Raw genomic sequence first — 13,128 nt, forward strand, 5'->3', positions numbered from 1 at the left:
AAGCATGCACCATCATGCCTGTCTAATTTTTTCTATTTTTAGTAGAGGTGGGGTCTTTTGCTCAGGCTGGTCTCAAAGTCCTGAGCTCACGCAATCCTCCTGCCTCAGCCTCCCAGAGTGCCTGGCCCAATTTGTTTTTGAACACGTCCTTACTTTCTGGCATGACCCGATGTTCCAGGATCATCTTCCATATTCTCTGTCCTAGACCTAGAATCAGTCAGTTATTCCCAGGAACCCTGGTTCCTTTTATTGGAGAATAATATTAAAAACCAAGGTCTGGGCACTTGGTGTGCTCATTGTTACTGGGGTGTCATTCTGTTTAAGCTCTCTCAGCAATATAACGAGGGAACAAATGTATGTATTCTAACCCATACATACAGAAATACCTAAAATTATTTCTGTAACTATCCATCTATCTCTGTATTAAGCTAAACATGAGTTCATACTGATGTTTTTGACTCTAATCCAGTACTACATTGTTCACTGTAGCTTACATTCCCACCCCTTGTTGATTTGTAACCTCAGACAGTGGGAAATGTGGCTTCCACCATCCACTGTTTGTTTACTTGTTGATCAATTCCAGTATACACATAAAGCAAGCTCAGAATTGATATCCCCATGAGAAATAACTCTACCAACTAGAATACACTTGTGTACATCTAGTTCCATTTGTCTTAATTTTTATAGTTCCCAGTCAAAACACTGTTTTTTAAAGTTATCTACATCAACATGTTTCTTTCCCTCCACCTCCCATGTCATTAAATATCCTTCCAAAGTATATCTTCTAATGGCTGGATAGTGTTCCATGGAATAAGCATACTAAAACTAATTTAACATTTCCTTAGGATGTTACTTTCAGTTGCATTAATCATTACTCTAAGCACTTCATGCCTATCCAAACACAAAGGTAAGCTCAGACAAGGAAATAGTCTACCTAGAACCACAGCATTTTAGAATGCACAGAACTTTTGATAGTATCTATTCCTGCAATCAATGCTGGAATATTATCTCCCTGGAAGATACTTTCACCAGGAACACTGAACTCATTATTTCCCAAGGAGTATAGTTCTTCTGTGATTAGCTATATTGTTTAATATTTTTTCACTTCTAGTGTCTCCTAATAAAATGCTGAAATTCATTGTGGCTGTTATTGCCAACATTTAGGACTCCAACTGTAATCTTTATTTTCAATATTGTAAATATGTTTTAAAGAAATTAAGTCCTTGAAAACCCTGATGGTATGCCAGAGGGGAAAAAAAAAACAGTAATTCACTTTTTATATGTGAACTTAAGTGAAGCTTCTGTTAATACATCATGTTTTATTGGCATATTAAATTATATATTGTACATCTTTTTCTTGTCTAATTCCCATAATTGAGAGAAAATTGTGTACAATTACATCAAGTTACATTACACACAATGTTCTGATGATTGCCACTGACTTACAAGAGCAGTTATTTCAATATATAATACCTAATCATCAGCAAATTCTTTTTATTTAAATTTTCTTGATTTTTTAAACAAACAAACAAACAAAGTATCTAGACAGGCAGTGTGATATAGTGAAAAAGACTAATAGGTCAGAAATAAGTAGCCCTGAGCATTAATTGCCAGGGAGACATTGATTATAATACATGTGTGACCTTGGACAAGTCACTTACTCTTGTTTCAATTTCTTTTGTCAGTAATATGAGGGTAATAGAACATTAGATAAACTCCAAGGCTCTTGCATTTTGTTTTTCTTTATATAACCCAAATCTATTTTCAAGGAGAAAGAAAGGGTTATAGCAAATATATATATTAAAAGTGTGATTAATCACTGTTAAATAAGTCAAATGTCTTAAAATCTTATAATAAGTGAAGCCATTCAGTGCAGTATTGTGAAGGTTCTGAAATCAGCCAGCCTGCACTTGAGTCCCAGCTTTGTTGTTCACTAGCTATGCAACCTAACCAGCAGGTTCTCTTCTTTAAAATACAGCCAATAATGATAATTACCTTGCAGAGTGGCAGCGTGAATTAAATGAAACAATAACCAAGAATGACCATGAAAACCCCAGTACCACGGACAAAGGAAACACTCAATAAATGACAGTTGCTCTGGAATAGGATTATAGGGATATTTCAATAGAGAAGTAATGACTGATAGGTAATATGTCTGGTAAGACTGATATGTTAAATGTCTTTCTATGTCTGGGTACAACAGTTCTGAATTTTTGGTTATTTGTTTCTCTTTCACTTGCCTAATTGCTCTGGCTAGGATTTCAAGTATTAAATACTAGGTGGCATAGAAGAAGGGAGAGTGGGCATCCTCACCTTGTGTAGAGGAAAATCTTTCCATTTTTCACCATCGAGTATGACATTAGCTATGGGCTTTTCATATATGACCTTTATCACATTGAGGTACATTCCTCCAATACCTAGTTTGCAGAGAGTTTTATCATGAAAAGGTGTTGAATTTTGTCAAATGTTTCTTCTGCATCTATTGAAATAATCATATGGTTTTAATCCTTCATTCTGTCATTGTAATGTGGTGTAATCACAGTGATTGATTTGCATATGTTGAACCATCCTTGCATCCCAGAAATAAATCTCACTTGGTCATGGTGTATGTTCTTTCAATGTGCTGTTGAATTTAGTTTGTAGTATTTCTTAAGAATTTTTGCATCTTTGTTCATCAAGGCGTACGTTCATGGTTCATTGCTGCATTACTAGTAGAATGACTAACACAGTAAACAGATACAAATATGAATGAAAGAATAAATGAGGCAAGCTTGCATTTTTCTCTGACTTAATAGCAAAGTGTTGTCCAACTTAGACACAGAAATGTTGGGTTTCCGGAATGTGAATCACTCATATGCCCAGCAATTACAGTCAGGTTTTATTTAACCTTTGTGAGAACAAACTCAGAGATGAGCTCGTCTGACCTGTGATGCCTGCCTTATAGATTCTATCTCTAGTTTGTCAGAAAACTTCCTAGGTGCAAAAACAAGCAACAGTGCATTTCAGCCTTCAATACAGTTAATGCATCCATCCCTTATTCTATAGAAAGAAGGCATTCACAAAGGGAACTCTGGCCAGCAGGAGAAATGTAGGACAAAGACATTCTGGAAACAAGAACTGACATTATTTAACCAGAACTGCAGAAAGGAATTCACGCTGGATCTGGGTGAGAGTAGCAATCTGATCCCAGAAAGAGACTGCTCCTTGATGGGGACTGTCACAGTCCTCAACTTGTCTTGGGTGAACCCTTCCCTACACCTCTGCACCTTTCTTAGTTTTGATTGATGTGCCATGAAACACATAATGATTCCCTTTCACTTAATAATGGTAACTGGGTTGCCTTGTAGAGCAATGGTCCTCAAACTTTTTGGCACCAGGGACTGTTTTCATGGGAGATAATTTTTCCACAAGCCAGGGATTGAGGGGATGGTTTTAGGATGATTCAAGAGCATAACATTTATTGTGCACTTTATTTCTGTTATTATTACATTCTAATCTATAATCAAATAATTATACAACTGACCATAGGTTGGAGACCCCTACTGTAGAGGACATCAGAGTATTAGTTACTAATACCCATACCAAAATTCTTCTGCCTGACATTTCCCTGATTCTTAGTTCTCTTCTTATTACTTTGTTATATTTTTATTATCATATTATTGTCCCACATCATATTTAATGTAAACTAAAATAATAATTGTATATTGATTAATTCCTGTCTGGTCAAAAGTTAAATAACTAAGTTCCTTTTGTTAGACTTTAATAACTATGATATTAAAAGCAGGAAAAACAGCAGCAGCTACATCTGTTTCCTAGTTAAGAATTAAGATAATTATGATCAAGAGATGCCTAACCCAAACTATGAAAGTGCTAGAGAAAGTATTTTTTAAAATACTCCACACGCTCATTCAAAAAAGAAAAAATATATAATATACTCCTCTCTATGTACCAGAATGGAACAGAAGTGCATGGCTGCATAGGTACAGACAGCAAGCAACACACTACCAACTTCTCTTGGAGCTTCCCAGTAATCACAGGCCACATTATTACCAACAGTTTCACCACTATGATACTCAGATTATCATCTTTCCAGTTTTCCTTGCCATTTGGTGCCCAGACCTCAATAAACAAATTTCAGCTTTCTGCTATGGCAGCACCCCATTTCTAGAGATGACTTTCTGTATACATCACAACAGGCTAGTTTATTCTGCAGTAGCAAACAATCCCTAAATCTCAGTGGCTCAGCACTGCAAAGGATTATAAGGATTATTTTTCACTAATACTACATGTCTGCTGTGTTAAGGATGCTTGGTTTATGCTGGTCTTTCAGGGAACCTGAATGACGAGGGCTCTAGCTAGACACAAGCTCCCATAATTGCTATGGAGGAAAGAGCTCCTTTCGGTGCTTCTCATTGAGTATTAAATACTTCCACCTAGACGGGGCACATCACTTGTATTCACAGCAAGTCATGTAATCAGAGGGGGCAGAAAAGTGGAATCCTCTTATGCAGCTGGAAGGTGAAGAACTGGAGTATTTGTGAGATCTTAATGACCACCAGATCTCCCAATCCCTTCCCCTGGCTGCTCCTCTGCTAATCAAGGAAGACCAAGGAAGGACGGAAGGAAGGAAGGAAGGAAGGAAGGAAGGAAGGAAGGAAGGAAGGAAGCTAAGTTTTTGGGAAATATCATCCCAAGATGCTTCCCATCAAAAGCATAGAAATTATGTTTCTAGGGCGTAAACAAAACAGGGAGATAGGAGCTAACACAAACATCACATTACATGAATATCATAGCTCTTGTTTTTTCTCTACCTGTTCTTTTACTTCAGATACAAATCCATAAAAATAGTTGTTGGTAGCCCCTGTGAAGAGCATAAAGCATTCACATAGGATTTAGATTCTTATATCCTTATTCTTTGTAATAATCAAAAAGGCTAGGAAAAGGGATTTGGAAGAGATCTATGAATATTCCTCCCTTTCCCATTTAGTATTTTCAAATACAGCCATAATTTTGTCTCTTCCTCAATATGAAAGCCCAGTTGCTACAGAAGCCTCATCTTTGCTCAATTATGGAAAGAAATAGGAACCATTTTCTTCGATGTAGAGACACCCATCACTAAGAGTCAGGGAAGAACTCAGCCACACAGCTGGCAAACAATACAGTTTCCGACAAGCGTTTGTGAGCTAAAGCAACTACAAATAGATAAGAGGTACGTTTACTAGAACAAAATTGCATGTTGTACTGTTCAAACTGCAGCATATAATCACACTGAGACTTATGAAAGATTTCCTTTGCAAAAGTTCTTCCCCACCATGCATTTTTCACACTAATCTTTCCTTAACTAGAGCAAAATCAAAAGAAAACACCCCTTATTGGGTGGGTGACACATAATATGTAAATACTGTCTTTTATTTAATGTAAAACCTTGACAAAGATTTCTGTATTTTATCTCCTAGGGCTAAAAATAATACAAAAAAAATCACAAAATGTCTTTAATACTTGCTAAATTCTTTTTATGTGGGGAAAAAAAAGAAAAGTATGAGCAAAAAGGAAGATTTCTTTGCTTCCCACATAATTTCCATATTCAACTTTTTATATCAGGTTTTCCTTTTTTAAAACTGTGAATACTGTTGTCAAGATAATCTAGCTAAATAGAAATGGATAAACTAGAAAAAAATATTTTTAAAGTAGCATTTAGATTTTTTGTCAGTTACTTTATGCCTTCTGTGTGTGAAATACTACTCTCAGTATATAACAGTCAAAAACCATCTCTTAAATGTCTTATCTAATTATTAATAATTTTACAGAAACAATGACTGTAAGTGTGAACTTTAGTTTGCTCTCCATTTCAGAATATTATCCATTTGTCAGTGTCTAACTAAATTATTATTTTTATAATATTTAAACTACGCTTTAGATTACCCACTGGGGCTATGTTATCATGTATGCTAAAAATAAACCCATTTGTAGAAAACAGAGTGGTAATATATAGAACTGAGCAATAATGTTCAAGGAAAAATTTACTAAGATGCTTCAGGAAAAATCTAGCATGGATTCATCTCCTTTGAAGCAATTGTGATTGAGAGTAATAAGCACAACAATCACTGGGCCTTCAGATTACTGTATGTATGGCCCACCTTACAATATATGTGTGACCTGGATAACTGGCAGGGAACAGTCATCACTGGGCTGCCTTTGAAGAGGCACTAACACAAAATATGTGTAAACATAGTAAATAGAAATTGTTTTAAGAGAGATGGTCCATAAATACTTTTGATCTAAGAGTCTATCTCCTTTCAAATTATAATTCTTAAAACACCTGTAGAGAATTTTGTAGGACATGGGGCTCCCCAGAATTTTATGTTCTTATTTAGCACCACTACCTAAAGAAGAATTAAGGACAATCGTTTAGAATTTTTCACATTGATGTACCCTTTATTCTTCTAGAGGCAATCCAGTGTAATGATCTCTCCGAGATCAGAGACCTATGCCTATAATAATGGCACCTACCTTATAGGGTTGTCATGATTAAATGAGGAAATATATAAAACATAAAAGTCCTTAGCCTGGAGCAAAACATATCCTCAATAAATATTTGCTATAATTATTAAATTGTATATTACTCAAACAATCTATTAATATATGGGGAGCTTATAAACAGGCAAACATGTGAAGGCTAAACAGCACCTTTAGGCCACACTAGACTCATGGACTCAAGGTGTGAATAAACATCTAAAAAATCAAATTAATTTTCACAACATTATTGAAAATTTCACTTTTGTTTACCTTCTAAGATTTGGGTTCAAAATGTCATATATCTCTAACAGCATTTAATGACAGTGCCAAAACATGAAAGATAACATGGAATGTTATTTTCCCCAAATATTTAGTTACTATGATTTTTGTAGTTTTTGAATTAAAAAAATCAACATCCACTATTAAATCTAAGAATAAACATTTTTTTTTCACTTCAAAAGGAAGGTATATTGGGTGGAATTTACCAGCACAAGGTGCCATCAATTAGCATATTCTACCCTGATGTGTGGGAGTCGTGTTCCAAGATCCCTAGTGGATGTCTGATAACATGCATAGTACCGAACCCTATATATACTCTGCATGCATTTCTTTTTCCTTCTTTGCCATTTCACGGAAAGATTTGTTCTTACTGTAGATCTTAGCAACCTCAGAATACACTTTTTTTTCTTTCCTTATCAAGTTGAGAACTTTCACCTTTTCACTTAAAGGAAGCACCGCTGCCTCTCTTTGGCATATCTGAATTGCCAGCATCGCTGCTGTTGCACTTTGGGGCCATTATTAAATAAAATAAGGGTTACTTGAACATAAGCACCGGGGTACCCTGACAGTTGATCTGATAACTGAGATAGCTACTAAGTGACTAAGGGGCACATAGTGTGGACAACATGGATACGCCAGACAAAGGGAAGGTTTGTATCCAGGAGGGCACAAGATTTCATCACACTACTCAGAACTGTGCACAATTTAAAACCTATACATTGTTTATTTCTGGAATTTTCTATTTACTATTTTTGGACTCCAGTTGACCCAAGGGTAACTGAAAGCATGGAAAGCAAAACCGTGGATAAGGGGGAATGACTGCACAACATTTTTGAGTGTTGGTGTACATAACTTTTCACATGTCAGGATGAATAACTGTGCTTGGGGAGTGCCCACAGCTGGGTGAAAGCACCCTTCTTTCTGTCTCTCAATTCCTATCTTTCTGTTTGAACTTGTTTAAATATACATAAATAGTGGTGACTCCATAAAAAACAAAGTTCTATAAGATGTGGATTGTTTTTAATTGCAATTCTTGAGTGGAAAGCTAAAGGAAACTACATAAAGAAGAAACTCCAGTAAGCCAGATATAATTTCTAAAGAGGTTCCTTCTCTGTATCACTTCTTCAGAGCAAACTCATACCCTGTCCCATATATTAGACAATTGCATATTTGCAGGAGACAGTTTTGTATGTCAGATTTTATGATGAAAATTACAACTTATTTTTGCTGAGTCAAAAACCTACTTACCTCTGATCAAATCTTAAGTGTATCACTATATTAGCAAAACGTCTCTTTTATAAATGTGAATATGCAACAATATGTAAGCAGAAATTAATTCATAAAATTATTAGGATAATGGTTTTAATGGAGCATAGTAGCCATTAAAATATCTCTCTAGATAGAATTCTAAATATATAGGAAAAATTATATCCAACTCAAGTCCTTTAGTGAATGAAGCAAGGCAGAAATAAATATATGAAACAACTCCCTACCAGAATAAAATGATCCTAACATTTCCTTTCTTCCAGAAAGCTCTTGCAGATTTTCCCCAATCAGGATAGGGCTTGTCCTGAAGCATCATATCAGTGACCTGAAACAATAAAAGAAATTTATTTAACACTTTCAGAAATCTTAAATTCAGATGTAATATAAACCTATAATTTACATTCTACTGAGAACAGAATATGTACATATTTTAACATTATAATATATGCAGAGACAAAAATTAGGATATATTTCATGCAATTAAAAACTTTAATGATTTACTTGACTTTATACTGAATGAGCACATTTAAGGTCATTCAACATGTTAAATATTGAGACTACTTTTTAAAATATCAATTAAGATTACCTTATATAAGAAGGTACCTTTGAATATTAACATGTCTATGGAAACAAAACATATATAGTAAATAAAATACCATATTCTTTTATCTCAATTGAAAACTCCAAAATCCAAATATTTCCTGATGTGTCTAGATTTTTAGCTATATCATTAGTCAAAATATTATCTTCTCTTTTTCCCTTTGTTTTTGACTTCAACTGTATATATGATGCAGTACTTATATCCAGTTTTATGGCATATTTATTCCAATTAGCTAGCATTCTCCTGCCTACAATTCTATGCCTCCTTCCAAAAATGTTCTTCCTTTTTTATTCACATGCACAGATTCTGCCCATCTTTGGAGGCCTAAGTAAAGTCATGTTACTATTAGGTGATTTCACTTTTCTTCCCAACTTATAGAGAACCTGTGGTTCTTCATCCATCCTTCTCATGTCATGTGTCACTTTCTACTTTCTATTTTACTTACTCACGTGCACGTTTTTCTCTCTCCACTAAGCTTTAAAATTCTTGAAGGTGAAGATTTACCTTTGTATCCCTTCTAATAATCATGAATCTTTTACATAATAGACCAAAATATTTGTTCAAAGAAGAAATGACAAAATTAATTAGGATATAAATGCTTGTTTTTAAAGACCCATTAACAAAGTAAATTGCTCATTAGCTATATCACATTTAGTGGTTTCAGCAAATGTCCAAAGCTTTATAAACAGGTAACTTAATGATAATAAAAGCATTTACAAAATCTGGTAAAGGTGGGGAATTAATTTCCTTCTTTTTCTAAAAAAAGGAAAATGTATTTGTGTAGACGTGTACACACATGCACACACTTTTTTCCTTTTTCCAGAAAATTTACCTTCCCTTAAAGGGAAGAGAACTCTATTCCATTAATTATGATTTTAATTAATAATGTTCAAGTACAAATAAACTACATAGACTCAAAATTAAGAAAACTTATATGGACTGTGGTTTATAATATTGAATAAGAAAGAATCTTCATTGCCTTTTAAAATGTATTTTTCTTTTGCCCTTAAAGCAAGAGAAGTTGCATTTAAGTGTGCCTTCCAATAATGACCTTGAAGTGGGTGAGATTTAATCTTTTATGATGAAAGATGCCCCCCTCAGTAGGGAGTCCTTCTGTCTCAGGGACCCCTTCAATAGTACTGGACTGTCTGTGGAAGGCACATTAATTCTCAAGTAAGCCTGTTTGTGGTGCCACACAGGACCCAAGAAATGTTCTTTAGAGACATTCACTGGTGTGGCAATGCTTCACACGCTCACCTAAGTTATGCGATTCGAATGGTGGGTAAAGATCTCAGTCTCCAGGAAAGATATGATCTTAATTCTTGTTTATACCTTGTTTATATTTTTTCAATGTCATTTTCTAGGAGTAGAGTTCCCAAGATTCTCCTGGTTGATGAGAACCAAAGTTACTCCACTTCCCTTCATTGAGTAACACTGCAGATTTATGTCAGCTCTAATTTAGGGCCTACAATAATTTTACGTGATGTGGCTTCACTGCTCAATCTAAAAAGATCCAAAAATCATAAATCATTTTAATACAAACCTTCAGTTAATTTCTTTAAACTGTCAATCACTTTAAAAATGTGAATGCAACTAACACTAAGAATTCAAAAAGGAAAAGCACTTGTTTTACTTATTTTTAAAAGGAAACTAGTTCATTGATGATTTTCTTATCTGTTTGTTTTCTTTCTGATCCTTTAAAATTACAGGATTTTATTTTCTCACTCAGACTAATGCCCATGGATTGTATTTTCCATCAAAAATGATTCATGATACTTATCAAAATGAGCAAAGGGAACACAATAGGATAAAAATTAACCATGAATCAAGCGAATTACATTGTGAATAAAGGTGAAAGTAGATAAATTTAAATCCTATATATTCTTGGGCTTAAAAAGAGTTTTATATCATAACTTCCCTGGAGGAAAGAATTGTACTTTTTCTAAATACAACAATTTCAGCCACTGTTCCTTCATAACCTCCTTGAATAACAATTCTCATGTCAAATATTTTAACAAAACCTCAAGGTTATGTAAATAAATATTTCATGTTTCACCAGATTTTTAAAAGAGTTAATTAATTCTCTTCAGCAATATTTATCCTGTTGCAGAAAGAGTCTGCATGGTAATAAATATTTCTAGGGAACAGAATGATTACTGGGTGGGTTTTATTCAATTTTCATTGTTTTCTCCAGGGCACTTTCTGCGAAATACTTATTATATTTTCTAGAAGGAGGCAATCTGCTGCTGTATGACCAATTATTACAGCAGCATGTTTTTTAAAAATGACATTCAAGGATAAAAGATTTTCTCAGGAAAATGGCAAGATGAGGCAGAAAGCATTCTTTCTGATGCCAGGCAGCTGATCTTTGTCACCTCCAGCTCCAACTCTTTATTTTATGTCCTATCATGAGATCAATGTCAGGTCACTTGCAGCTAAATTGGCAGAAGCAGGGACCGTCATTAAAGGGATGCATTCAATAAAGAAAAATCCAATTACTTTCTGCATTAGAGAAAAATTCATTCCTGGTGTTGGTCAAGGACAGTCTTTGTGGGAAAAGATGCGGGAAAGAGAGACAGAAGACAATGCAAAAAGATTGCCATGCAGCATACATACAATCTAAACCTGTTGATGCTTCTCCAACAGGAAGACATTAGAATTTGAAACTGCAGGTCTTTCTTTCTAAGGTGTGAAAAATTTGTTTAACTCTTTGAGTCTCACAATTCTTCCCCTTTCCTGTCTACTAGGTCTCTGCACAAAATTCAGACCCCATTATGTCATTTATCACATCATGTCTTGTTGGATAGTCTTTCTCAGTAGAATACAAACTGTTCCAGGGCATGGGTGCTGTGCAATCTGAGCAAGAACATGCATTTTGAGTTTAAAAGTCAGTAAATGATTGTAAAAGCCATTTATCTCTACAGGAATCTAAGCAAAATCTTTGCTCCTCTGAGTTGAGCCTATATGATGCTGTGGCAACAATGACAGCATGGAAATAGCAGTGGTGACAGTTGTACTTTACATTTGCCATAGAGCTTCATGGAATGCAAAGCTCTTAGAGACACTTTTCTTACTAATTGTCACAGTAACTTTATAAAATAAGTCATTATTTTCCACCTTTAGCCAATGGAGAAAGAGAAGTCAACTAGGTTAAATAACAGAGCAAGGTGACATACCTAATGTACCCTTATGTTCATCAGTTCTGGAACCAGCCTGCCTCGGTCCTAATCCTAGCTTTGTCTCTTCCTAGTTTTTGATTTAGGACAAGGTAAGTAAGCTCTCCCTGCCTCAGTTTCGTATGAATCATCTATGAGAACACAATACATATTTACAGGTATTAATTACTGATGTGTCATTGATCATATCTGGGTCTTCCATCCAATCATTTTGCTTCATATCAGTAATGCATCACATAACTGGACTTACAGTTAAAAGGCTTGATAGCCTCACCTCTTCTGTAAAGACAAGACTATCATCTACTAAAATATTAGAAAATGATAAAGATATAATGTACTATTAAAATACAGTGCAGTCTAAAATTGCTGATAAAAATGGAAAGGAAGAGAGATCACTGAAGGCTGCAATAATCTAAGAAGGCTTCATAGAAGATATGTGTTACATAACTGAACATTAAATTGCATCTTGTATCATTCTCTAATTTTGCCACTCTTAACTTCTTAGCCTGATTCTGAGCTATTCACATGCAGATACTGCATATACTATATCTACAGTTGTTTTTGATGTAGTCTTATACTAAGTACATGACATTAATGTAAAATATTGATTGATTAGGGATACAAGGCCAAAATATAATAACAATAGCCAAGACAGCTTTAGGGGAGAGGCCGAGATGGCAGACTAGAAGCACCCTACACGTGCTGCTCTCACAGAAAGGACTGAAAGTGGAGAGTGGATAGTCATCTTTGCATCGATCATCTGGGAGAGAGCATTGGGAATAAACAGAGAGGTAATGGGAGGCACCCAAAGTGAAGGAGAGGGAAGTGACGCACTTGGCAGGACCAGAGGTACTTGGGGAAGGTGCCCATACATGGGGAAGGAACAGAGGAGAGATGCTTAGAGCTCTACATTTCCCCCACAGACACTGCAGTGGAGCTGCAGCAGAGCCCCTCCACCACAACAGGCCTCTGGTCTGATACAAGGAGATGACTGGAGACCGTAGAGTAGCATTGCTCCAGAGAGAAGTCACAGTGATGTCCTTCTGGCTTTCCAGTACTGGGTGCTGCAACTCTTGCCATTTGGAGGTCCCAGCCCCAGAGTGCTGAATCTACCTGGAGGTCATATCCCCTGCTGCCATCTTGTCATCACCTTTGCTGGGCTGAGGAGGGACCAGGGAGGCTAGGTGTTGTGCATCTCTACCACCACCGGGGGACCTGGGCAGAGTAGGGTCCCATGGCCTCAGCATCATGGCTACTACTTGGTGGGTCCTGCCCTGCCACAGCTGCCGT

The 13,128-nt window shown here is 35.7% G+C and overlaps 1 protein-coding gene across 4 annotated transcripts in view; it reads right to left on the reverse strand.

The window, feature by feature from the left end:
• Positions 1-13,128, reverse strand: part of TMEM117 (transmembrane protein 117) — a 464,054-nt gene that overhangs the window by 131,695 nt on the left and 319,231 nt on the right. For all 4 annotated transcript variants that reach the window (XM_045553978.1, XM_045553979.1, XM_045553977.1 and 1 more), the window contains one exon: positions 8,289-8,386. In XM_045553978.1, the coding sequence (XP_045409934.1) occupies positions 8,289-8,386 (98 nt within the window). The remainder of the gene's footprint in view (positions 1-8,288; positions 8,387-13,128) is intronic.

This window comes from Lemur catta, chromosome 6 (assembly GCF_020740605.2).
Source record: "Lemur catta isolate mLemCat1 chromosome 6, mLemCat1.pri, whole genome shotgun sequence".
Taxonomy (NCBI): domain Eukaryota; kingdom Metazoa; phylum Chordata; class Mammalia; order Primates; family Lemuridae; genus Lemur; species Lemur catta.